Raw genomic sequence first — 26462 nt, 5'->3', positions numbered from 1 at the left:
TAGGACTATTCCCGCCGGCACGCAGACGCCTGGGGGTAGGAAGTCCAACAGGGAAAACCTGACGGTTCAGAGGACGCTCCCCCCTCACCCTGTATGAATGCTCCTGCAGTCTCTAGTTCGTATTAGGGCGAGGAGGGGAGAAAGGCACCGGCGGTCTTTTTGGGACACTTGCAACAGCGTGGGTCCAAAGGAAAGCAATCCAAAGGGAGTCCGGGTAGGCAACACAGGATCTTTACCAATTACCAAACGTGAGGCAGCAGCAGTCCAAATGGAGTCCGGGTCGGCAACAGGGAATCTTTACCAATGACAAAACGTGAGGCAGAAGCAGTCCAAACGGAGTCCGGGTCGGCAACTGGGAATCTTTACCAATGACAAAAAATGAGGCAGAAGCAGTTCCGGTAGAATTCCGAGTCGTCAGCAAGGCAAAAGTCTATAGCAGAGCAAGAGAGGTACAGGTAGATAAGGGACAGGAGGGAAGCGCTTAGAGGGTGAACGGGGAATCGGGAAACCAAAACATAGACAAGGACTTGGGAAGAAGGGCGAGGATCACAAGGAAACAAAGGCAGCAACAGGTTACGATATCCAGGATACGTAGTGTACTTCAGCAAAATCAGAAGCAACAAACAATTTACACGGTAAACTTTATCAAGCCCAAGTCACATGACCCAAGCGTGCGTCTGACGTATGGGTCCGGCGTGCTTGCCCCAATCTCCATGGCAACCACCAACGCAACCAAGCTGAAGGGTAAGCATTCAGATACTCGGCGCGGCAAGATGTTAACCTTTGTTTTGCTGTGTGAGGAGGAGAACGAAGCCGTAACAATGGAGTATGGTGTAAAGGGCGTATTCCGTAATGTCTCTGTTGTTTACCTGATGGGAACGGCATTTGTTTTCATGATTCCGGCCAGACCCACCTCGATTCCTGACACTACCATATAGTTCACTGGGCCGCCGACAGCCGAGATTGTATACGGCCCCCCCCACTGAGCCAACATTTTGTTTGATGAGGTAGGTAACAGTACTAGGATCTTTTCCCCAACCTTGAAGGCCCTTACCCTTGCATTCTGGTTGTAATATCCCACTTGTGATAATTGTGCTTTTCCGAGATTCTCTCTAGCCAACTCTCTCAGCTTGGCAAAGTGTTCCCTCATTTCAATTACATAGTCTGTGAGATGAACTTCTTCCTCTTGTTCCTCCCACTCCCTCTTGGCAATATCAAGTATTGTTTTGGGCTTATGTCCGAACAACAGTTCAAAAGGTGAGAAACCGGTTGATGACTGTGTAGTGTCCCTAAGGACCATTAAGATCCAAGGGAGTATGCGGTCCCAATCTTTTCCTGATGGAGCTGTTATTTTTTTGATCATGGACTTGATTGTTTTGTTATATCTCTCCACTAATCCATCAGTTTGAGGGTGGTAAATTGAGTTACGTAATTGCTTAATACGTAACTGTTGGCATACTTTCTGCATTATTCCGGAGAGGAAATTACGACCTTGGTCTGTCACTATTTCGTTCGGCAACCCAACTCGAGGAAAAAAAAAAGGAATCAACTGTTGACATACTTGTTGAGCGCTTATGCCTCTCATAGGGGAATGCCTCAGGGCATCTAGTGGCATAGTCTACCACCACCAAAATATATTTGTATCTGTGACTATTTGGTTCGAAGGGTCCCACCAGATCCATACCTATTCTGGAGAATGGTTCCTTGATGAGTGGCATCGGACACAATTGTGCTTTTTGTGGTTTATGAGAACTGGTCTTCTGACAGACGGGGCATTCTTCACAATATTTAGTCACTTCTTTGTACACTCCTGGCCAAAAGAACCTTTTTAGCAAGTTTTCTTGGGTTTTCTCCTTACCTAGATGGCCTCCCACTACATCATCATGAGCTAGTCTTAAGACTGTTGGCCTGTAACTCATTGGTACTAGTAGCTGTTCCGTTTCGCCTCGGGTTGGTTCTGTGGTTACTCTGTATATGATTCATGGTTCTAAACCAGGGGTAACCAGTATCCAAATCTCTTTTTTGGATGGCTTGCTCCCTGGCGTTCTTCAGAGTTGGATCGGTTAATTGTTCATTACGGAACGTCTTCAAACCGTCTTTAGGCAGCAAGTCTATTAACTATATATACTGGTTTCTTTCTTCCCATTGTCTTTTGGTTTCCCTCACTTCTCTCCTAGTTTTCTTTAGGTGATTACTTGTTCCGGGTTCAACCTCACTGGCATATGGTGCTGTTTTTAACCACTCTGCTTCGGTAACGCATTCCCTAAACGATGGCAGATCAGTCCCTAACAACACTTGCGCTGGCAAATGTGGCATAATGGCGACCCTCATTCTTGCATTCACTCCCTTGACTTCTAAATCAACCTCCTTTGATGGATACATTTTTGTGTCCCCATGTACACATTTAATCTGTATAGGTTGTTGTCCCGCCCCTTCAACCCCACTTACTTCCGGTTTTATGGCGGTCTGTTCACTTCCGGAATCAAGAAAACCTTGTCTTGTAGTTCCGTCCACACGTTCTTCCACGAGGTAGGGATCTCTTCTTCTTCTGAACTCTTTGGACTGTGCATATCCGACTTCCATCGGTTCGGGTTTTGACTTCCGGGGACAAAACCGGGCTATGTGCCCCCACTCTCCGCAGTCAAAACATTGCGGCTGTCTGTTAGGCGTGGGCCATGTTGTGATCCTTGCTTCTGGGCGACTGCTCTTGGGCTCTACGGGTACAGACCCTCTGGGTACCAGGTTATTGGAGTCCAAAGATGGTAAGCGGGTTGGACCAGCTTTCTGAAATGCGGAAGCGATGTCAATGGCTTCAGACAAGGTTGGTCGGTGGTGTTGGCGTACCCAGCGTTGCATTGCCGTCGGCAGGGCTTCTACAAACTGTTCAACTTGATCTTATCCATGATTTCTTGCACCGAACTTGAAGCTGGTTTTAACCATTTTTCACTTATGTCATGGATTCTGTAATATAACCGTCTTGGAGTTTCACCGTTACGCAGTCGGGATTCACGCAACCTGGTCCGGTAGGCTTCTTCGTCCACTCCCATCCTTTCCAGATGATCTTTTTGATCTCTGCATATGTTGCGTCACCCGCAGGGTTGGCCGCCTGATAGGCCCTTTGCATGGGTCCTGTCAAGAGGGGAGCAATGAAATAGCCCCGTTTGTCCGCTGGCCACTGTGAATTTCGGGCAACTCTTTCAAAATTCGTGAAAAAGTACCCTGGATCATCTCCTGGCTGAAACTTCTGCAACACGTTGGTAGGGGCTATGGAAGCACCCCTGGTAGTGGTCATCGTCTCTGATCTGTTTGATGGCATCTTGGGTTGCTGCCTGCAGTTGAAGCCTGCTGCAAAGCCTGTCTGTCGGTCTGGGCTTGATGCGACTGAACCTGCATTGCTTGCTGGAGTTGTTGCTGTCCATCTGTGAGGGCTTTGATGATTGCCTCCGTGGCGTTTTCTTAATCCCACCGCTGCCACCAAACTTGTGATGGACCACTCTGGCAGGCAATTGATGTAACCAAAAGATAGTCTTCGTTGACTTTTAGCAAACAGAAACAAATAAAAAAAAGTCGGACTACCATTAAGCCTAGTGTATTTAACTAGTTTCTCTTATTTGATTGCAAAGTGTCAAATATTCCCATATCAACATGCTTCAAAGAATTGGAAATAGCTAATCTGCTCTCCAAGACTTGCCTGTATTATAGACCCAGTAATACATATACATACATACATACATGTATAGGCTATGTGCACGTCTAAATCAACTCTTTTTCAAACTTCCTACAAACGCCCTTGCACCCTCCTTCATCCCCGACTGCCTCTCTGTCATCCAGGCCTGGTGCACTTCTAATCATCTCTGACTCAATGCCAGCAAAACTGAGATCCTCCCTATTGAGACCCCTGCACCCTTCTTCCCTTCTCTATGGCCTTCCTCCATGGGTCTTCCCCTTGCTCCTACCTCGGAAGCCAGGAATCTTCGAGTCATCTTCGACTCCTCTCTCTCCTTCTTCCCTCATACTCAGGACATTGTCAAGAAATCCCACTTTCAGCTCTTCCTTCTGAAAGGAATTCTACCTTTCCTCACCGTCTCCCAGACACTCAATGTTACCCGGGCTCTGGTTCTCTCGAAGCTGGACTATTGCAACAGCCTCCTACTTAATCTATCCTCGTCCACTCAGCGACGCCTCGAGCTAATCCAGAATAGAGTAGCAAGACTTATCCTTGGCCTCAAGCCCAGTGGCCGCATTTCTCCTGCCCTACAAAGTCTATACATGCTCCCGATTGTAGCATGCATTAAATTCAAATATCTCTGCATCATCCACAAGGCTGTCTGGGGACCACTCTATCTGCAACTCTTTCTGACCAAATACTCCCCCGCTAAACACCTGCATTCCTCTGGCACCAACTGCTTTCGTGTGAAGCAGTTTGCTAAACAGAGACCAGGTGGTGGTTCGCTTTCCTCAGTGGGCTACCTTCGTTGGAATAGCCTTCCACTCCCATTTCGTCTTAAGCAGGACCTCCTTAAGTTTCGAAAAAGCCTCTCTTCCTTCACTCCCTCTCTCCACTGCTAATCGCACAGTAGCTTGACTGAAGTGCAGGGCCCTTATGCATCCTCAGGGCCGCGAGATCCCACTTCTTATCTCAGATGCGGTCCATCCTCTGCACTTCCTTTGGCTCATCCTCCCGTTGGAGGTTGCACTTACCCTTTTTCTTCATAGCACTTCACATGCTGCTCACCATGAGCACCACAGCACCTATCCTATACCACTCTCCCCTCTGCACTTGCACATTCTGAACCACCACAAGGCATAGTAGGTTTGGCTTCCCGTTCCAACTATCTGTTTTGGTTTATTTAATTATTTATTACTGTTGTAACTACATTTTCAATCATCCCCTGTCCCCTCCCTGTTGCCCGGAGGGCACTTTGAAACAGTATTTGCTTCTTGTATAAGCACCTAACAAGTGAACAATAAAAAAACTAAATATATAACGTGAAAAAAGCTTAGGCAAAGTCAGTTGCAAGGCCATAGAATACCTGCAAAGCCATGGTTATCTGCACAAACCACTCCACCACCTGCTTCTCATCCAGAAGCATGCCCTTCTGCTCCTTCAGCTTGTGGTAGAGATCCCCACCTTCACAGAAGTCCATGACGATGTAGAGGAGGCCGTTCTCGCCTTCCCAAGACTCCCGGTACGCCACGATGTTAGGGTGTTTGAGACGCGAGAGAAGCTGGGCCTCCTGCTCCGCTGCTTTCCGCTCTCTAATGGAGGCGTTCCTCAGATTCAGCTTCTTGATGACGTACTGCAGAGAGCAAACAGAGAAAGCATGTGTCAAAGCTGAGCAGGGCTAGCACTAGACCACAGAGACCCAACAGCGAGAGATGATGTGACAGCGGAGCACGGCTACCTGAAGCCCCGCAGAGATTCAACATTGAACAGCTGACCTGCATGCCTGAAACCCTTCTAAGATCAAGCAGAAATCCAACTATTGGGAAACTGAAGAATCTAGACTGCTTGTCCTCTGGCATACAGAAAAGAGGGAGCAGTGGGAATCCCAGAGCCGAAGATCCTAGTAACTTTTCTACAGAGGTAAAACTAGGGTAACACATGGCACTGCATACACCCATGCTAAATAGAAGTAAGTCAAGCACTATTACAGGCACCATGGAAACGCCTCCATCTGTATACTGTGCAGGAGAGCGACACTTGGACATGTTGCACATCTACACCTCTTCCACACAACACAAATGTATACACTCTGGGCCCAGTTTATCTCTGATACACCTTGGCGTCTTCTAAAAAAATCAATTTACCACTCAGTGGTTTTTGCCATGGAATGAGTACGTTGTACCTTTCTTATTTTTATTGCGTTTAATAAACAATATATTTTACGCATTCATTATTCTTTATCCCTTGCTTCTTTTTTAGTATATAATGTTGCGTTCTAAACCCGTTCCAGGGGCTACACCGGGGGGGGGGGGGGGGGGGGGGCATCCCGAACATTACGCCCCATGGTGTAGCACGTGGAACGGGTTAAGAACGCCTTAGAACCCCGTGTTACCAGAGCGGTAACCCAGGCAGCTACAAGACAACAAAAAATAAGTCTTCATTCATTGCACAAAACGTGTGCGCGCCCCGTTCAATGATGGGTACCATGGGTGTAGATACCAGAGCGGCTAGAAAAGCGAGATGAAGTGAAGGCGTCGCCGCAGCAACAATCAGGGGAGGGGTGTTGGGAATAGTAAATACAATTTGAAAAACGCGAGGGGGCTGGGGATAGATGGTGCTGCGGGGTTGGGGGAGAAAGCACGTAGGGTTCTGTGGAACGCGGGCTGCGATCAGCAGTTTCAGCCTGTGATCTGCAGAACCCAATTGGCTGTTCTCCCCCGCTCTGGGTGGTAATGTACTTAACAAGCCTATTTTTGTTTTTAGGAGACAGGCTCACAGATGCTTTTCAGTTTTTACATTTAAAGGACTGCATATCCCAGAATGCATGGGACATATTGGGAAGTACGACACAGCACACATATCCTGCTCCCCGGTCCATGCTGAAGGTGCCCTCTCCACCTTAGTGAGCGGGAGCCCTACAGTTCCCTTTGCGACCCATCAGAGGGTATTGGCTATTGTGGTGCCAGTGGCTGGTGTGCCGGGGTCATCCGGACTTCTAGGTAGTTGCAGGGCAGGTCCCTGTGAGGCTGTGGGCAACATCCTGGATAGTGGGTGCCTGGGCTGGACCCGGGGGCCCAGACCTGCAGGTGCCTGCGGGGCCGTGGCCACACACCATGGGGCCTGCAGGCTAGGCATAGTGGAGTCTGCAGCCGTTCTGCTGCACGTGCCTGCAGGGGCTCCTTTTATTAGCGGGTCATAGCCCATCTTAAAAAAGGGCAATACACGTGGGAGGGATGCTTCCCCTTAAAAGGAGAATACACATGGCGCGCCCTGTTTGCCTGCAGACTATCTGCAAGTGTCCTGTCAAGTCTATATCCTGTGGACCTTCGTGGACATTTGCAGACCTTTTTTTACTAGTTGCTTTGGGTGAGCACTGTTATATCCGCCCTACGTCCCGCAGCGCGGTGACATAGGGCAGCTGAATAAAAGCCCCGCCCCCTCGAGTGGGAGGCAGTTCCGGGCAAAGCGAAACCAGCGTGTGTGTGTGTGTCTTTTCAGCGCTCCTGCCTAGGCCGCGCTCCAGCCCACGCGGCCTCCTGGACCGGAGCCAGCCCCTTCGTGCTGGGCCTCCGGAGAACGCAACAATGGCGACGAGGTGAGTGAGCATCCATGCGCTCCACCACGACCTTCCACGTGGAAGCCACACGGACGCTCCGTGTGAATTTTTGGACACCCGGTGGGGGCCCCCACGATCACGTGACCCCCACCCACAAAAAAAAAAAAAAAAAAAAAAAAAAAAAAAATTTTCATTCCCCTCCCACACCTCATCCGCAGGGGGTGAAAATTTTTTTTTTTTTCTCTGCTCTTCTCGTGTCATCCCGGTCACCACCTGCAAAACGTCTCCTGCATGGCACATCGGAGTACAAGTGCCGGTAGGACACTGCCCTAACACAGGGCGCGCACAAACCCAGGAGGAAGTGAATCGGTGATCAAGCGCACGCCACACCATGGCGACTGGGTCATCGACCCCTGGACCCTCCACACCGTCCAGGATGGCGGCAAACCTGTCCATGGCGTCACCACCGTCCCGCACGCAGGGGAGTTCGTCGACGTTGATCCAACCATTCGACCCATTCACAGACCCATCGTCCAGTGGGCCCAGATGGCAGCTATGGCTACAGAAGTTTGAGATGGCCATGGAATGTAAGGACGTCACGTCATCCAGAAAAATGAAAGCTCATCTACTCCTCAGTGTGGGCGACGAGGTGCTGCGCATTTTTAACTCTTTGGATGTGGATGACGGCCAAGATGCATACCAGAGTGCGAAGGACGCTCTCACAGCACATTTTCTTCCGCAACTAAATCCAGACTATGAAACCTTTATCTTTTGCACAACCATCCAGGCCACCGATGAGACTCTCGACGCCTACCACACGAGGCTGAGGAAGCTGGCCATGTCGTGTGAGTTTACGCACACTGAAAGGGAGATCAGGAGGCAAATCATAAATGGAATCCACTCGGAGAAGCTGAGGCGTCTCGTGCTCAGTGAAAAGGGCATCCCTCTACAACGCATCCTGGAACTGGGTCGACAGAGGGAGCTTGCCCACTCCAGGGCCGCCAAGATGGAAGTGACCCTACAAAAACTCCAGCCGTCATTTTCCACAGCGATGGTTGCTCAAATCTCGGACTGACAATCACCGAGGAGCGAAAGTGGCAGCGGCTACACCCAGAACAGGGGGCAGCCTCGAGCACCAGGACCAACCGAATGTGGATGGTGTGGCGGTCAAAGGCACGGAAGGCGAAACTGCCCGGCGCAAGGCACCACGTGCGGAGCATGCGGCAGGAAGGATCACTACGCCAAAGTGTGCAGATCTGTGAATACGCCGCTACAGCCTCCACAAGGACCCCAGGAAAGAGGGTCATCGAAAAAAAAGAAACAAGCCAGCGCGAGGAGGGTAGCGGTAGTCACCTCCTCGACGGAAGAAGAAGGGGATGACCTCTCAGCCCTACGACAAACAGCAGGCACTGAGAACGAAGGAAAGGGCCGAAAGGTATACTTCGTATCGACACTAAACCAAGGGCCAGCACCGTCGAAAAGAACCGCCAGGCGACGAAAATGCATGGTCAACATACAGGGCCAGGACATACAAATGACCATTGACACGGGGGCCTCGGTAAACGTCATGCCAACCACCGTTTTCCAAACCCTCGCACCGCGACCCGAGCTAAAATCCACAGACACTCTGCTATTTGCCTACGGCAGTCGGGAACCTCTACCAGTCATCGGGAGGTTCCGCACCACTCTTGGGCATGGCGAACAGAAATTATGGTCGAAGATCTATGTTGTCAAGGCGGGAATTGAAAGCCTGCTGAGCGGAGATGCGGCTGAAGACCTGGGCATGGTCAAATTCCTATGCCACGTTGACGACACATCCGAGGTTGAGAACTTCCTCAGGCAACACCCCAAGCTACAGAGGGGGATAGGCTGTCTCAAAGGAAAGACCATCAAACTACATATTGATCAATCAGTCCAACCACGCGCGGTAAGACACCGAAGGACACCCTTCCACATGAGGGAACAAGTTGAGAAGGAGCTAAGGTCACTCGAAGCCGCTGGCATTATTGAAGAAGTCACGGGACCAACACCGTGGGTTTCCCCGATGGTGGTCACCCGGAAGCCCAAACAGCCAGGAAAAGTTCGGATCTGCATTGACATGCGCCTGCCCAATGCAGCCATCAAAAGAGAGCGACACATAACGCCTACAATTGATGAAATCATCACTGACCTCACTGGATCGTGTGTGTTCTCGAAGGTAGACCTAAAGGCGGGGTACCACCAGCTGAAGCTACACAGAGAGTCGCGCTATATCACCACATTCTCAACCCACCTAGGTCTGAGGAGGTACAAGCGCCTGAGTTTCGGCATATCGTCGGCCGCGGAGGCTTTTCAACAGACCATCCAGGAGGTCATCAGAGGCATACCAGGAGTATTGAACGTGAGCGATGACATCCTAATACATGCACCGGACACCAAGGAACACATCATGAGACTCAAGACACTACTGGGCAGGCTGGAAAGCGCTGGACTCACAATCCATCGAGAGAAGTGCGAATTCCTAAAACCGGAAATAACTTTTTGGATACAGGTTCGACCGCACCGGCATATTACCGGATCCCCAGAAGGTGGCGGACATACAAGCTGCCAGCCCCCCCACGACTCCCACCGAGGTGCGCAGTTTCCTGGGGATGGCCACCTACTGTGGCAGATTCATTCAGAACTTAGCAACCCTATCCGAACCGCTGCGGGAACTAACAAAGGCCAGCACCAAGTGGGACTGGGGGCCCGAATGCCAGCAAGCATTTGAGAGCATAAAAGACTCCCTGTCGACTGATACAAAGATGGCCTACTACGACACGGACCTCCCGACCGAACTATTTGTGGACGCCAGCCCTGTCGGACTTGGAGCAATCCTGATGCAGGTCACGAAGGAGGGCACTAAAAGGTCGATTGCATATGCATCCAGGGCGCTCACAGCAACGGAACAAAGGTACTCCCACATAGAAAAGGAGGCAATCGCCGTTCTATGGGGGTGTCGACACTTCCACATGTACCTATACGGGCGTAAGTTCACGGCGATCACCGACCACAAGCCCCTACTACCAATCTTCATTGGGTCATCGGCACACCCACCAGCCAGAATCACCAAGTGGTTACTACACCTCCAGCAATATGATTTCGAACTTGTCTACCAACCGGGCAGTGGCAACCCCGCGGACTTCCTATCGAGACACCCACGACCAGCCACCCAGCAGGAAGTGCTAGTCGCTGAAGAAATGGAGGAGCACATTTGTCAAGTAGTCCACACCGTGAGGCCCAAAGCAATAAACATTGAGGACATTGCAACAGAAACCCAGAATGACCCCTGTTGCGATCTGGTAAAAGATGCCATCATGTCAGGGAACTGGAAAGACTTCATGTCACACACACGCAACAGAACCGAGAGGGCCAAGGAGTTCCTAGCAGGCATGTTCACGGTTCAGCAAGACCTCTCAATCACGGAGGGGGGGCTCCTGCTAAGGGGCGACCGCATCATCATACCCCCGAGGCTGCAGGACAGGATAGTGGCTCTAGCGCATGAAGGACACCAAGGGCTTGCAAGAACAAAGGCACGGATCAGACACAGGGTATGGTTCCCTCACATCGACGATCGTGTTGAGGACCTAGTGAACACATGTCTACCCTGCCAAATAACGAGTGGACCACCAGACCCAGAACCGATCCTATCGGCCGAGCGTGGCCGGGCACGATGGGAAGCCATCAGCATTGACTTTTGCAAAATCAGAGAGGGTCTACATCTACTGGTGGCAATCGATGACCACTCACGCTATCCAGAGGTCGAGATAGTGGAGTCCACCGCCGCGGAAGTGGTCATCCCGGCAATAGAAAAGATGTTTGCCACCCATGGCCTGCCCACGACCATTAAGAGTGACAATGGACCCCCATTCACAGGGGAGGAATTCAGGTCGTACCTACAGGAACTGGGCATCAAATATCATCACATCATGCCAAGGTGGCCACAAGCGAATGGGGACGTCGAGCGATTCATGAGGACCATCAACAAGGTACTCCAAGTATCAAAGGCAAACGCCAGCCCGTGGAGGGTCGACCTATTCCGGTTTCTAAGGAACTATCGGGTCACCCCCCACAGTACCACGGGCATACCACCTGCTGACCTTATGTTCGGAACGATCATCAACTCGTCGATCCCCCATCATCCAAGCAGAACCCCCGACGACGTCGACCATGCACGCGTGGAAACGAGGAGAACACGTGCTAATGCTCACATGAGCGCCAAGAGAAGAGCAAGGCCCTCAAACCACAGAGTGGGCGACCAAGTCATCATGTTGCGAAATCCCACGAAATCCAAGTTAGACACCAGGTATGAGGAACTGCCATGGACTATCAGCAACCGGCGTGGGACCATGATAACAGTCACACGGGGAGGTCGGGAAGTGACAAGGAACGCCTCCTGGTTCAAGCCCGTGCCCCAGCACCTCTGGACGGACTGCGAGGGGCCTCACGACGACAACGAGCAACAAAGCAGTGACGTGCCGGCGCAAGACCCCGAGGAGGAACACACAGGGGATTGCAGCTGGAAATCACCGAGACTGCCCAGCAGTGAGGACACATGCAGCGAAGGTGAGCAGACTTACGAACCGAGCGGGGACAGCCCCCACGCGAAGCGGTACAGTCTGAGAAAGACCACGAGACCGCCTACGAGGCTGAATGACTATGTATGCTAAGCCAACAGCAGTTGCAGGAGTTTATAGTTGAGCATGTTGCTGATGTTTGTTTTGTTAGGTTATTTTGAAATAAAGGAGGAATGTTATATCCGCCCTACGTCCCGCAGGGCGTAGGGCAGCTGAATAAAAGCCCCGCCCCCTCGAGTGGGAGGCAGTTCCGGGCAAAGCGAAACCAGCGTGTGTGTTTGTGTCTTTTCAGCGCTCCTGCCTAGGCCGCGCTCCAGCCCACTCCTTCACCATTTCAGAAGCTATATTAGGTGCATGTAAGTACATTTAAACAAATTGTTTCTTATTTTTTTTTTGTTTTAGTAACAAGCCTCGCCCACCCTTTGAGCAACTTCCTCAAATAGACACGGCCACGCGCAGCAGTGCGCGCGCACCGAGAAGTGCCAGGAAGTGCCCTGTTTGCCTGTTAGCCGGCAGCGAGGGCGGTGTTACCCTCTACTTTTTTTAATTAAATGCTCCATTTGTTTCGGAATTCTGTAGTGCCGAAGAAGAATTGTGAAACCTTGTTTATTACATCTCAACCGCCAAGTGAGGTAACCTGTGTGAGCCACCTCCTATCCTCCTATCGTGTGGAGGGGGATAGCGGTTGTATTTAATTCAGGAGACTCTGTTGTCTCGTATGAGATTTATGATCAAGTTATCCTCTAATGGTACGTTATAAAGGCACTGGGAGCGTGCAGTAAAACGCAACCATTAAGCAGGAAAGTATTTCCCCCCCGAAGTGCGCTGTGCTATTTCTTTGCGTGCGCGCAGGGAAGCTTTAACACTGGAGTTACAACCTGGGGGCGAACGTGTTTGTCTACGTACCGTGTTGAGAGGGGGGGGGGGCTTTCTAAACCCTGCAGTTAAATACCCTGTGTAGAAAGCGTGGCTCTTTATGACCGCCGTGTGCTCCTTTGACTGGGAGTGAAGTTAAATCATAAGCCAGAAGATATCGATTATGTGCTGAAAAGAGTTTCTCCTTAATAAACATCCCTCGCTACATTAGGTGCGTGTGGAGTGAAATTAAAACAATTCATCCAAAAGAACCTGCTCCGAAATGCCACATTTATGACACACGTCGTGATCTCTAGGTAGTAGCGTAGCACCTCATTTCCCTGTGCAACCCCCGACTCAGTGCATCGATCAGGAAATATAGCCCCTCCTAGCACGCAGTCCAGTTACGGGGAGGCGAGTGTGCTGCTGATAGTACTACATTTGGGAGGACTTAACTCCTGCACACACAAGGGAATATTTTCGCCCAATGGATGGAAGGGGAAAAGGTGCACGTATAAACATCTGTACCACTTATTAGGTATAAATGGCAACTAACTAAGGAATTCAATATAATAGAGGCATAAAGGTACCGTACAAAAGATTGGCTGTGCTGCCAATGCCGGAGTATGCTAGGAACCTTAAGAAGTGGTAAGCTACCAACGCTGTGTGTGGCAGCCAAAAATAAATAGGAAAAAAAAAGATCCTATTCGCAAGTGGGACTTTTCTTTTTCCAAAAATCAAAAGTTCACAAGTGGCAAGTCAGCACCCCCTGAACATGGATGGGAGTATCTGAAAAATGGGAATTGAGTGGTATTGACTTTCCCCCTCTCCCTAAAGTATTGGGAGAACCAGTAAAGGATCCCTGCGAGCCATTAAAGAAGTTAGACCTACCCGAGGAACACACCCAAAAAAGTTTTCTAAGTGTGCAAGACATACTAATAAGGCCCTTAACCTTAAATATGGATGATACCCTGCCCTCCACTCCGCAGCTGGACATGTCTCTATTGGCCCCTGCAGTATCTTCAGAGATGATATAAGATTTAGACTCTCTACAGGACCATCAATCCCAGTAAGGGCTAGGGGTGGTGGGCTTGATAATGTGCACCTCCACAAACCCACTATTGGAAGAATGGAGGAGCACGTTTCAGCCTCAACATCTCGACCCCTCACAGATGGCAAGGGAGAAGTGAGGGGTATGTTTGGAAGTGGGTACCCGTGAGACAAGGCCTGATCTTCATAAATGCTCTAGTCCAACCACCCTTATCCCCCCCCTAGAGTCACGAATATGAGGAACCCGCCCCTATTTATGCAAGTGAGGAGTCCAATACCGAAGAGACTGTCCACATATTAGAATCCTTTCCGGTCCTAACCAGGATTCTCATTCTCCTGGATAAGGGGCAAAAAAGGACCCATGGTGAGATTCAGGAACTGCGATTCATGATGGTAGAGTGTTTGGAAAAAGTAAGCAGGCTGGAAGGGTTTGTACACACTTTAAACACCTATAAAAATGACATTCTCTCGCATCCACCTAAGGAAACTAAGTTGAGGTATAGTATTACCCCCTACATACCCCCTACCTAGCGGAAAGAATCAACTGGAGACCCTCTAACCGACTGACGAGATCTGCCAATTCCTTCCTACTGGAAGTCCCCAGATTCAAACTTACCACAGCGGGCGGTGCAAGTTTCCCAGTTAGAGCTTCACAATCATGGAACACACTCCCACCCGACCTTAGATGCCCTTTACCCTACACAAGATTCAGATCCTACGCTCTCAAATGGTTGCACGACATGCAACGTCCCTCACCCTAGTGGTAACGGCACAACCTGTTATAATGCTGCTCTCTTTGCGTTTAAACTTGATATTCTATATGCATTGTATCACCTACTGTAACCAACCACTGTTCTTCTGTAACAGCCTGTGTTAGGCTTTGTAACTAAGTTTCGAGCCCTCTTGTACTGCTGCGCCCAGATGCCCACGGGCTCGGAGCGCATTACCAAATAAATAAACAAACAAACAAAATGTATTGGCTCCCAAACGAGGGACGAAGATAGAGAGAATAAGAATATGGCAATGGATAAGAGCAGAAACTTTGGGGCCTCTAGTGAACAGTCTCATGGGATTACTGTACTCAGTAAGACCAAAAATAAGCAAGTGTTTTACCGAAGAGGTGAAAGAACTGAATAAGTTGATATTATTAAACTCTGAGAAGATTAAAAATGTGGAAAAATAGAGATTAACGGATTATGAAATCAGAGACAGTAAAGACATTAATGCCCTAGAACAATGTATTGAAAGTAAACCTGACAGTCCATCTACTTTATTGAGGTTGATAGAGGAGTAGGCCACGCAGAAACATGTATTGAAGCAAACACGATATAGATCCTAATCAGGAGGAAGATCCACCCTTTGTTCATGTTAGTTCTCGCAGAGAAAAGAAAATGAGGGCAAGGGCTATTAAAAGAAGAGCCAAGAGTGAGAGAGGGGGGGGGGTAATATAGGACCAACCAAGAAACCACAAAATCAACCCTCCATAAAAATAAAAAACACAAATACGAACATTAAAGATATCTGTAGTTTATCAGGTGAGGGTGGAATACTAGACTTCACCCAGCTTAATGAAGAAAGTAAGCTTGCTTTAGAGGTAAAGGAAGAGTTAGGAAGACAGGATTTGGGAAGAGAGGGAGTCTCTATTCAGACAGTAGAAATCGAACAGAAGGCATACAGGACTGAATATGGTGAAGCCCAGAATACCTTATCTGAAGCCATGAACCATAAGGGGAAAATAGTCATAATCAAAAAAAAAAATAAAAAAATAGAAATAAAAAAGAAGATACAAAAAAGCTGAATGATAGTAGACCAGAAGGGAGTAAAGAGGTCCGGAGTATTCAACAGTTCTTTAGTACCAAAATAAAGGAAAAATCTGCTACAGAAAAGGAGTTGGAGACAGGAAAGGAAAAGGAAATACATCAGGCTGCAGCCAAGGGACTGGATACTTTCATTAGTCCGATACAGCAGGAGGGGACAGGAATAGCGGGAGGGGGATGAAATTATGGAATCCAACAATAGTAAAACTACCCGTTATTCCCAGTGAAGACATAAAAAAATTGGTACAGGAAGCGCTCCTCAAAATTCTCCAACATTCATCCAAGCTTGGTCCATCCCTCTCCTTACCAATAGTCCATTTAGATTGTAAACCTGTGGAGGGAGGAACTCCCCAAACATGTTGACACGAGTTAAAGAAGATGCTAGCCTACAGGGATCAAATGATCGATTACACGAAGACGGGTTAAACACCTGTGTGCCCAATTTAAAAGATGAATGTCTCTCCACAAATGACTCGGCTAATTTTATGGATACGAGCGAGGAAGGCTGTGTGGAGGGACCCTCGACAAATCGTATACAATGTGTGACCAAGGATTTTGAAGAGCGCATAAGAGAAATTTGAATTATGGAACTCCGAGAAGGTACTTGAAAAAGGAAGAGAGTTCAATCAAGGGCGGGATGTGAGGTTTGAGACTCGAGGTGGTAGAGTGAGAATCTGATAGGCAATCAAAACTGGAGGAGAAAGCAGTCAATTGGTCGAAAACATTTGGTCGACAGGACAACTGGTCGACACCATTTGGTCGAATGCCAAATGGTCGAATTTTTTTTTTATTTTTTTTTTTTTAACCCTTTTTTGTTTTTTTTTGGGGGGTACCCCCCACCCCCTTTTTTTTCTTTTTTTTTCTCCCCCACACGAAAACCCACAAAACACATATATATATATATATATAAAAAAAAATTCGACCATTTGGCATTCGACCACATGTCGACCAAATTGCAGTCGACCAGTTTGCTGTCGACCAGTTTGCTGTCGACCAATTGACTGGACACCACCCAATGTTCCAAAACGCTGGGCAGGAGGATTGGAGAGAATGGAGGCAACCGAAATATGTAGATGACCCTAGTGTCATTTTGAATTTTGTATTAACAATGGGAGGTCCGCCTTCACTAAACCGAGTAAGGATTCTCTCCTTGTTTAATGAGATTCCTCGTCTCTCATTGATCTCGTCAGGGGATATTAAGCTTATCGACTACATTCACCCCACGAGATATGATTGCGTGAGGATTGTGTTTTATTCAAGAGCAACGTAGGAACTTGTACTCGCAGAAATAGTGGCTTTGCAAAGATCTGGTTATGACATTGTAAACTTTAGTCAAGGTGCGGGAAAACAACTGGGAGGGGAATGGTTTGGTTATCCCAGTAAGCCAGAAGGAAATAAACACACACAAGGAGGTTATAATACAAACATTGAGAAACAGCTCAATGATGTGACCAAGCTTAGATCACTGGCACAATCCTTGAGAGAATCAATAGCCAAGATCCAAGGTCTGAAAGACTCTACCTAGAGCATTGCGAAGCAGAACTTTCTATCATGGAACTTTAGGGGGTCACGTCCCCTACTGTACTCCGCCTACACTTTTCGGAGATTTTGAAATACTCCTTTTTGTGTATCCAAGAAACCTGGGCTACAACTGCTATATCTTTAGACGGTTTTATCATTTTTCAGGAACCCGCTATAAAAAAAAACTAAGGGGAGACCGGCAGGGGGATTGGTTATTGCGATCAAGAATAACATTAACTTTAAAACCATAAAGAATTTTAGTATAAATAAAGGTTGTATATCCATGCTCATAAAAGTGGGCTAGAAGCATGCCTGGATTCACCTGTTAATCATAAACCTATACTGGCACCCAGACTGTGATCTAAAGATGTATATCGAGTCAATTGACTTAATGATTCAGGAATGCCAGGATATGAATAATGATTTGTATATGATCATGTGTGGGGACTTCAACTCAGAAGTTTGTGTGGGAGAAGAACGGTATGTAGGAAGGGTTGGTTGGACGGAGAATGTTTAGGGGACACACGGAAACACCTTCAGGGGCTGCAATGGGCACAATTTATAGGTGGTTGGGGCCTGCAATGTGAAAACAATTTGATGGAGGATACAACGGACAAATTCACTTGGTCAAATGGAGCTCCACAATTGATTAGATTTTTGTGTGCACCAAGATCTTTCCGCTCGCACACAAGTTTAAACTGATTGACGTACTGGAGAGTGACCATAAAATGTTAAAAATGGTAATAGAGATAGAGGTGGATAGGGTTGAGGCACTTAATTACGACATTCCGTTGTCTCTTAATGCCCAACAAGATAGAATCGCGCGGCATAAAACAAACATTCATAAAGTCAATATGCTTTTTCAGAAAGACTTTAATTGTAGTACGTACAGTCAAAGAAAATTGTTATATGCCCACAATTCTTTTGGGGGCTATGTAGAGTCTGTTGTCATTGGTAAAGTGGGAATAAATAAAAAAAAGAAATATACAAATAGGAAAGAGCCCCACAAGTACGCCTTTTCAGATGAAATGAAAACCCTTAAGAATTAACGTAATCGTGAAATACGCAGGTTGATAGGGCGTCACAAATATTCACAAAAAGCGCTGGATCAGAGTGAATTCTCCCTGTTAAAAAATAAATGGAAGAGGAAAGCAAGGTTCTTACGTGCCAAACTGTACCAGGGAGATGCCGAAGACATGTTTGTATCTCTTCGTGATGTTAACACACGTAGATTCTGGGCACTGGCGAATAAGGGAGGGCTAACGCAAATGAAAGCCCAAACCGTGTGCGTAAATTCAGAGAAATGGGAAGGACACTTTACTACACTGTATTCCCCCTCGACTGTGGCCTGGAATCCTTCATTGCATATTGTAAATGCCTTATGGGATATTTCTTTTGGGGTAAAAGATATTGAACGTATCATCGTTAAAAGCTCCTCCTCGCGGGCCGCCGGCCCTAATTTGCTCTGTAACAGCGTCATGAAGGGAAATGTAAATATCTGGGCAAAAATGTTATTAAAGACATTCTGCACACAAAGATCATTCCTATAAGTTGGAGAATGTCATATATTGTACCAAGTTATAAAAAAGGGGACAGGGCGTTTCCATCTAGTTATAGACCTATTGCCCTTTTGGATGTGGATTCCAACATTTTTGCAAGTCTCGTCCTAGACCATATTCGGAGCTGGATGGATAAGTTCAATATTCTGTCGCCCAATCAGTTTGGTTTTAGGAAAAATGTAGGCACAGACGCAGGAGGTCTTTTAATTAACATCATGCAAAATGCAGCATGGACCCCAGGAAATCCACCTATTTACGTTGCATCAATTGACCTTACTGCTGCTTTTGATCTTGTGTATAGATCAATTCTGTGGTCCAAACTTGAGAATTTAGGAATGCCTTTGCTGTCGATTTTATATAACATGCATGAAGATTCTAGACTAAAAGTGAGACTTAATGTGGAAGGAGCCTTATCCCAAGAAATCAGGGTCAAAATCGGCCTAAGGCAAGGCTGTATCTATGCACCAAACCATTTTTAATCTGTACTTCTCTGATCTGGGCCAGAGTTTAATACATCTTTTAGTTAACTCACCGAAGATTGAAGGTACCAAGATTTTGTGGACTGCGTACGCAGACGACGTGACCCTGTACGATCATACCCCAATTGGACTACAGCGTCTTTTATCGGCTTTTAAAGAATACATTCTTGTAAATGCGCTAAAAATAAATTACTCAAAAACGGTTACAGGTTGTCTATCTCATAAGAAAAAACAAAAAGGTTTCTCCTGGTTTCTAAATCATGAGAAACTATCCATAAGTACAGCCATAAAATACCTTAGGTATCCGGTGTTTGGGGACAAGAAAAAAGTGGATTTTCATAACTTATTGGATGCGAAGGTGGGAACAATGATTTAAGTATGTAAAATAGACTCAAAATATGGTAAATTTTCGTTAATGCCATGTCTTCGTCTGTACAAAAGCAGAATTGTGGCCCAATTCTGTTATGGTTTAGAATTAGCTCCTTCATGGTGCAGGGCCGAGGTGGCAACATACGAAGCCAAAATGGTAAAATCAATGGTTAGGCGTTTGCCTAAATGTGTGCCCTTGGTGGAAATTCGTCATGAACTCGGCCTGCATTCATTGAGGAGCGTTTTAGAGTGGCGCAGAATGGCCCTTTACAGGAAATTGCTAACTAGTAATGAATCCACACTATATGACATTATGGGAAAGGGCATCAGGGCATCAGGAGCGGTGCTCCAAAATCGAACTGTCTGAGGGATATGATGGAGGAAGCTAACGTCACATATCTAGAGATATGTTAATTAAGAACCCAATCAAAGTGAAAAAATTACTGTCACACGCTTTTAGTGATTTTATGGAACGCTGTACATGAATACGGTAAACAAAATTGTTTTAACTGTGTTTGTAAAGTTATGAAATGTTCCTTGTTAGGATCAATCCTGTGTGTCTAAAATCTGTTTCTTCAAACGTCTAAATTTAAAATTTCTGTTTTGTAAAAGTTACTTTGTAACTATAAATAAAAAAAATAAAAAAATAATAATAATACACATGGGAGGGTCACAGATCACATTGGCGTCATTGCGGCAGGAGGTGAAGTGTGAATCTGCACCCTGAAGGTTTTACCAAGTACACCTGCACATTAGCACATGCATATATTAAGGCTGCAAACGATATGGGGAAGAGCCCCCCAATCCTATCCCCAGTAGGATGCTTCTTTTATTCTTGGGGGCACTACGAAGGGACTGCGTTTGCAGATAGCATCTTAAAAATCACCAGTGAATAAATAAATCCTGGGCAAAGTGCTCTTACCCATTCTACACAATGCATCTCTCGCGCATGGGATCTTCGGACTCTCTCAAACCAAGCTTAATCTACGCGCTTCCCAAAAAAGCCTCCTTTGGCCTCAACAGCCTCTCAAACTACCATCCGATCACCAACCTTCTATTTCAGGCAAAGGCGATTGGAAAGGCGTGGTAAGGGTTGATCGGTCTGGGTTCGGGCTGAGATGTAAAACAGCAACATTATAGGTAACGGCCAATGTCTTGCACATGGGAAATAGAGGACCCCCTGCCTCTTGGTCCTGCAAGATCTCTTGGCAGTACTTGAGCACATAGCCTGTCTTGCAATGCTTGCCAACGGATGGGCTGACTCGGTAGGCACTTGCCAGTGTCACACGGGCAGCAGCTGGTCCGTATGGGGAAATCACTGCACTGTGGAGGACCCTAAGAATGCATACTATCACTGGTCATCTCAAGCCTAGTAGCTTTAGAAGTCATCGTCAACAACCCAAACATCTGTTCGCACCAAATGCAGATGAGGCTCAGCTTTACTTTCAAGTCGACTGTGTCAAGAAAATCTCAGGGCCGAACACTGCCCTGCGCTTATTCTGTAATGCATGGCTAACTCCTTTCTTAAACTCAAGCCCACAAAAACAAAGTGCGTGCTTGTCGGAAAAAAACAATTTGTTGCTAGCAGACATAAACCGCAAAGGGCTCATGCGAAAACTAGGTCAAAGCAACAGATCACTAGGTTTCTCCACTGATTACGACCTCGCTTTTTGTATTGTATTTTATTTATATAGTGCGTCAAGCCCTTGGGCATCTTTCTTAGGGTTACATGGGTAATACATAATAGTACACAGTTACATAAACATGTGAGGAGACAGGATACACCAAGTTATATTTACAGAAGCAGAAATTAGTGGTTAGAGAAGCAGGACATATATACATGGAAATGTTTAGTAACGGGTAGTCAGTTAGCCTTCATTCATGATAAGCCAGTGTTTGAGGCTCATTCGGAATTTTGTTGTAGGAGTGTTCCATCCTAATACTGGTGGGCAAGGCGTTCCAGTTTTTGGCTGGCAGTACTGGGAAGCTTTTGCCACTCACCTTTTGGAGATTAAAATCGAGGTACAATCAGGGCGTTGGTTTGGGAGGATCTGGTCAGTCTGTCCGAAGTGCAGAGTTTGAATTTGTCACACAGGTACATAGGTGCTTGATTGTTCAGACATTTATATGTAAGTGAGAGGGTCTTGTATTTGATTCTTTGGTTTATAGAACGCCATCGAGCGCTTTGTCTAAACTCAGATGTGGAGTGTTCTTGAAGGTCGTTGCTGCTCTGAGCGCGTTCTTTTGATATGTTTGTAGTCTTTTTAGGTTATGCTAGTTCATGCCCAGGTATAGGGCATTGCAGTAGTCTAGTTGTGTTAGTATTAAAGCTCTGACTAAGGTAAGACAGTTGTCGGTAGTTAGAAGAGGTCTGCAACCATTGATGAGCTTGCAAGTATAAGCTGTGGTGGAAGCAGTTGCTTTGATTTGTCTGGCCATGGAAAGAGTTGAGTCAATGTACATGCCTAAGGTTTTGACATCCTTCGATACTTTAATGTCATTGCCGTCGATGTTGAAGCTGCTAAACTGGTTGTCAATTTTTTTCAGTCTGGATTGTGTACCTACCAGGAGTAGCTCTGTCCTGCGGTCCACGTATTGCCATCCATGCTTTGATGACAAGGTATATGTCGTTGAGTCGTTTGGAATCCGTTATGTAATTACCCGAGATGGGGAAAGGAATTTGGGTGTCATCAGAGTAGTGTGTATATGAGATACCCATTTTGTCCAAGTCATCGAATAGAGGCTTTGTAAATATATTATAGAGCATTGGGGAAACACACGAGCCTTGAGGAACTCCGCATGTGATGGCAGCGGGTGGGGCAGATGCAGTCGGGGCAAACACTCTGGTAATTCTATTACTGAGAAACGACTAGATCCAGGTGGAGGTGTCATTTGAGAAGTGTGCTGGGGTTTGAGAGATGGCTACAAAAGGGTTTTGTGGTCCACTAAGTCGAAGGTGGCCGATACATCTTGTAGTAGAGGGAGGGCAAGGTTGCCTTTGTCTTTTAATGCTTCTATTTGGGTTACTAGATCCATCAGTGCTGTTTCGGTGCCATGCCTGGGACGGAAACCTGATTGTCGTAGCCCCAGTAAATTGTTCATTTCCAAATGATGCTGAATCTGTAAGTAGGCTGCTCTATCGAAGATCTTGCGGAGAAATGGTACTGTCGTGATCAGTCTATAGTTGTATTTGGGTCAAGAGATGGTTTCTTGAGGAGAGGGATCACCCAGGCATCCTTAGGGTTGGTTGGTACTGTGTTGGTTATGAATGATGCATTTATCAGCGAGGTAATAAACGGTGTCAGCTCCTTGGCGGACTCTTTAATAATAGGAGCAGGGCAGATGTCACCCATGCATCTGGAAGGTTTTAGGCTTAGAATAATGTCCTCGACTTCCTTCGTACTTAGGGGGGGAATTTGAACAGGTCAGGATGTTCTGGTGGAGGGGTTTGGGTTTTAGGTTGTGTGAGATTGTTGATTAGGTTAGCTTTTTTGGTTTACATTTTTATTTGAAGAAGCTCAATTTTGTCAGATAGCGCTTTTTGAATGTTGAGACACCACGTAGCGTTTTTATCACAGGAAGCAGGAGGTGCTGTGGGGGCGTCGAGCTTTCATCCAACACTTTGCTAAACAGCCCTCAACACTGCAGGATAGTGCCTGGTCTCATCACAATTGACCAGGAGCAAGGCACTGCTCTCAGCGATCTGGCTTCAAGGCTCATCCGCCTCAAAGCAGTACATCGCAACACAGCCAGACTGATCGTCAGCATAGAAAAATATGACCACAACTCGCCTGTACAGAGCAAGTTACACCGAGGGCCATTAACAATAATTTGACTTGCTACATACAGCCTAATAAATAAAGACAGCCTTCAACATCATCATCCTTATCTGAAAAATGTATCATCTCGTGAGGTCAGTGTAACTCGGGTGATAGCTCATAGGTTAAATGCCCACCCTGTAGCATCGTATGCAGTCACCACGTTGGGACGCAGGTATGCGTGGACAGGGTCAGTTGACCACCTGTGAAGTGAGAAAGTTAGATCACGTCAAACCTCCATGGCGTACGGTTGGATCTTTGCTGGCGGTCCGCGCAGCAGCCCTAGCACCCCCTTCATCCCCTTGTAACCAAAAACATTACACTGGCGACAAGGGACAAACCCACGAGAGACCGCTGCCTGCTGACGAGCCGAGCGGCCCTGCTCCCAACAGAAGGGTGCAATGGAGGAGACCGGAGGAGAAACTCACCGGCAAGGCCCGTGGGTGAGTGCACAGTGCACCAAAGACACCCCAACAATGGTCAGAGTGCCCGGGAGGCACAGGAAATGAGGGTCCCCATAGTGGTGAAAGGAGTAGCACAAAGTTCTCACAAACCCACAACTATAAAAGTGGTGGCCCCAATAGATCACGCTACAAGTGCCAGCTCAAGCAGAGCAGGGATCATGTCAGAACAGGCACAGGACCAGGCTGTGCCCAGCACACGCCCAAGGTCAGAGAGGGAAGGACGTGTTCCCAGTACCCTCAATTATGCCTTTTGACACAATAGACACCACCAACCTGGGTCCAAGATGGACCAGGTGGATGAAAGAGTTCAACGCATATCTTGATGCAGTGGGACTGCAAGAGGATAAACGCATCATTGGCCTGCTCACCGTCACAGAGGTACGAGACGTTATTTTTTAATTGCCAGAGGATGTGGAGTGATGAGCTAATGAAAATATTGAAAGAACACTTCACCACAGACCGAAACATTTATTACGAAAGACATGTATTTCATACTACCGCACAGCTCGCAGGGGAAAGTATGACAAATTTGTAACACGTCTGAGGGCAAGAGTGAAACACTGCGAATTCCAGCTATATAACAACGAGGAGGCCATAAAATCACAAGTAATTGCGGGCTTTGAATCCTTAATACTAACAAAGAAACTGCTACAGGTGATATGATGATATTTTATTTGTACCATGCTCATACACAAGTGTTTGAGCGCGACGAGGCAAGGGAGGGGTACAAGGACGACAAAACAACGATCTTACGAGGCCCAGTAACATTGAGAACGCGCAGGTGCAGGGGAGAAGGAAGGGGGAAGTGCAAGGGAGAGGGGAAGAGGTGGAAAGTGATGAGCAAGGGATAAGAACAACAACAACTGGTAGTGTAGCCAGCAGGTTGGCAAGTGTGAGGTTTAAAGAGCAGACAAGGATTGTCTGTTAAGTGCAGGTAAGGGAACTGGAGGGTTACAGATACAGACCCAAGTGCAAGGGTTGCCAGGAGGCAGTGCGGGTGTGTGAGGGTAGTCAGGTGCACAGAGCCGAACAAAACAGATCAGCAGGGGAGAGGAAGAGCGAATGCAGAAGCAAAGAGGAAGGTCTTGAGGTGCTTCTGGAACCGGATATGGTTCTCCTCATGTTTCAGAGTTGCAGAGGGAGGCCCCAGCAGACGAAACAGATCCACCCCAAATCTTTGCTTGGAGAAGCGACTGACTCTGAGGGAGATGGAGGTGGAGGAGCGAAGAGAGAGAATGGGAAGGTATTTACGGAGGGAGAGTTGAAGGTGTTTTGGACCCAGGCCCCCGAAAGCCCTGTGAACAATGCAGAGGGTCTACACTTGCAGCCACTGGGAGCCAATGAAGAGATTTCAGGGCTCGAGAGATACGATCCCACGGCTTGAGGCCAAGGACAAATCTCACAGTCCTGTTCTGGATGAGTTGCAGAGGGCGGAGAGTATAAGCAGGCAGATTTTGGAAGAAGCTGCTGCAGTAGTCTATCCTAGAGAGACCCAGAGCTCTAGAGACAGTAAGCTTCTGGGGGAAGGAGAGAAAAGGAAGGTTACCTCTGAGGAGGTGCAGTTGATAGTTTGACTTCTTAGAGACGTCAGAGATGTGAGGGGAAAAGGAGTGTGTGGAGTCGAAGATGACCCCAAAGTTCTAAGCCTCGCAAGTGGGAGCAGGAAGAGGGCCAAGGGAGGCCGGCCAGAGAGTGATGGGGAAGGAGGGTGCGGGTGTGCCGATGAGGCGAATCTCCGTCTTACTGGCATTAAGGAAGAGATCATTGGCTGCACACCATCCCTGGATGGCAGACAGTCAGAGATGAGGGAGGGAAAAGAGTTGGTGGAGGAGGGAAATCTGAAAACGAGCCGAGTGTCATCCGCATAGCACTGAAAGTTGGAGCAGAGAGCAGCAATGCGGTGGGCAAAGGGTGCCAGGTATTGATTGAACAACCAGGTAGAGAGGTTAGACCCCTGGGGAACACCACAAGTAGAGAGTGAGATGGAGGAAAGGAAGGACCCATGTTGGACCTGGGATGGTCGGTCAGAGAGGAAAGAGGTCAGCCAGGCCAGGGCCTGATCAGTGATACCCAGGTTATCACGGAGACGGTTGAGGAGGATGGCATGGTTGACCGTGTCAAAGGCAGAAGAGAGATCGAGTAGGATGAGGACAGAAGGGATCGTAAGGTCAGGGTTGGAGAGCAAGTATTCACGGATGTTCAGGTGAGCAGTTTCCGTGCTTCTGGCAGCTCTGAAGCCAGAATGATGGTCATGGAGACAACCTACATAGTCGGTGTGAAAATTAAGCTGGGAGATGGCCAGCTTTTCCAAGAGTTTGCCCAGGAAAGGAGTGATAGAAATCGGGAGATAGTTAACCATGTAAGAGGTGTCGGCTGTGGGTGTTTTGAGAAGAGGGTGCCCAAGAGTGCTTCAGAGGGGAGGGGAAGACTCCAGAGGTGAAGGAATGGTTACGGAAGTCAGCAAGAGTCAGAACAAGGGTGTCAATGTGGTCCTTGATGTTTTTGGATGAACAGGGAAGAACCTGTTTTGAAGAGACTTTCATAGATCGGCATTGTCTGGAAATATCGTCTGGGAAGAATGGAGGAAAAGATGAGAAGGAGGTGGGGGAGGCGGCTGCAGGGGAGCCAGAAGACTCAAAGAGGGAAGGAGGGAGAAGGCGAGGGGGGCATGGTGGACAGGATGTCCTGGGTTTTTTAGACGAAAGGAGAGGC

General features: G+C 47.5%; 1 protein-coding gene across 1 annotated transcript in view; it reads right to left on the bottom strand.

Annotated features, from left to right (window-relative positions):
- Nucleotides 1-26462, bottom strand: part of NEK4 (NIMA related kinase 4) — a 922900-nt gene that overhangs the window by 831305 nt on the left and 65133 nt on the right. Inside the window, exon 2 of the mRNA XM_069643166.1 lies at nt 5034-5300. Coding sequence (XP_069499267.1) covers nt 5034-5300 — 267 coding nt within the window. The remainder of the gene's footprint in view (nt 1-5033; nt 5301-26462) is intronic.

Source organism: Ambystoma mexicanum, chromosome 2p (genome assembly GCF_040938575.1).
Source record: "Ambystoma mexicanum isolate Mex_15411 chromosome 2p, UKY_AmexF1_1, whole genome shotgun sequence".
In the NCBI taxonomy this organism is placed as follows: domain Eukaryota; kingdom Metazoa; phylum Chordata; class Amphibia; order Caudata; family Ambystomatidae; genus Ambystoma; species Ambystoma mexicanum.
This window is presented reverse-complemented; position numbering and strand designations above follow the sequence as displayed.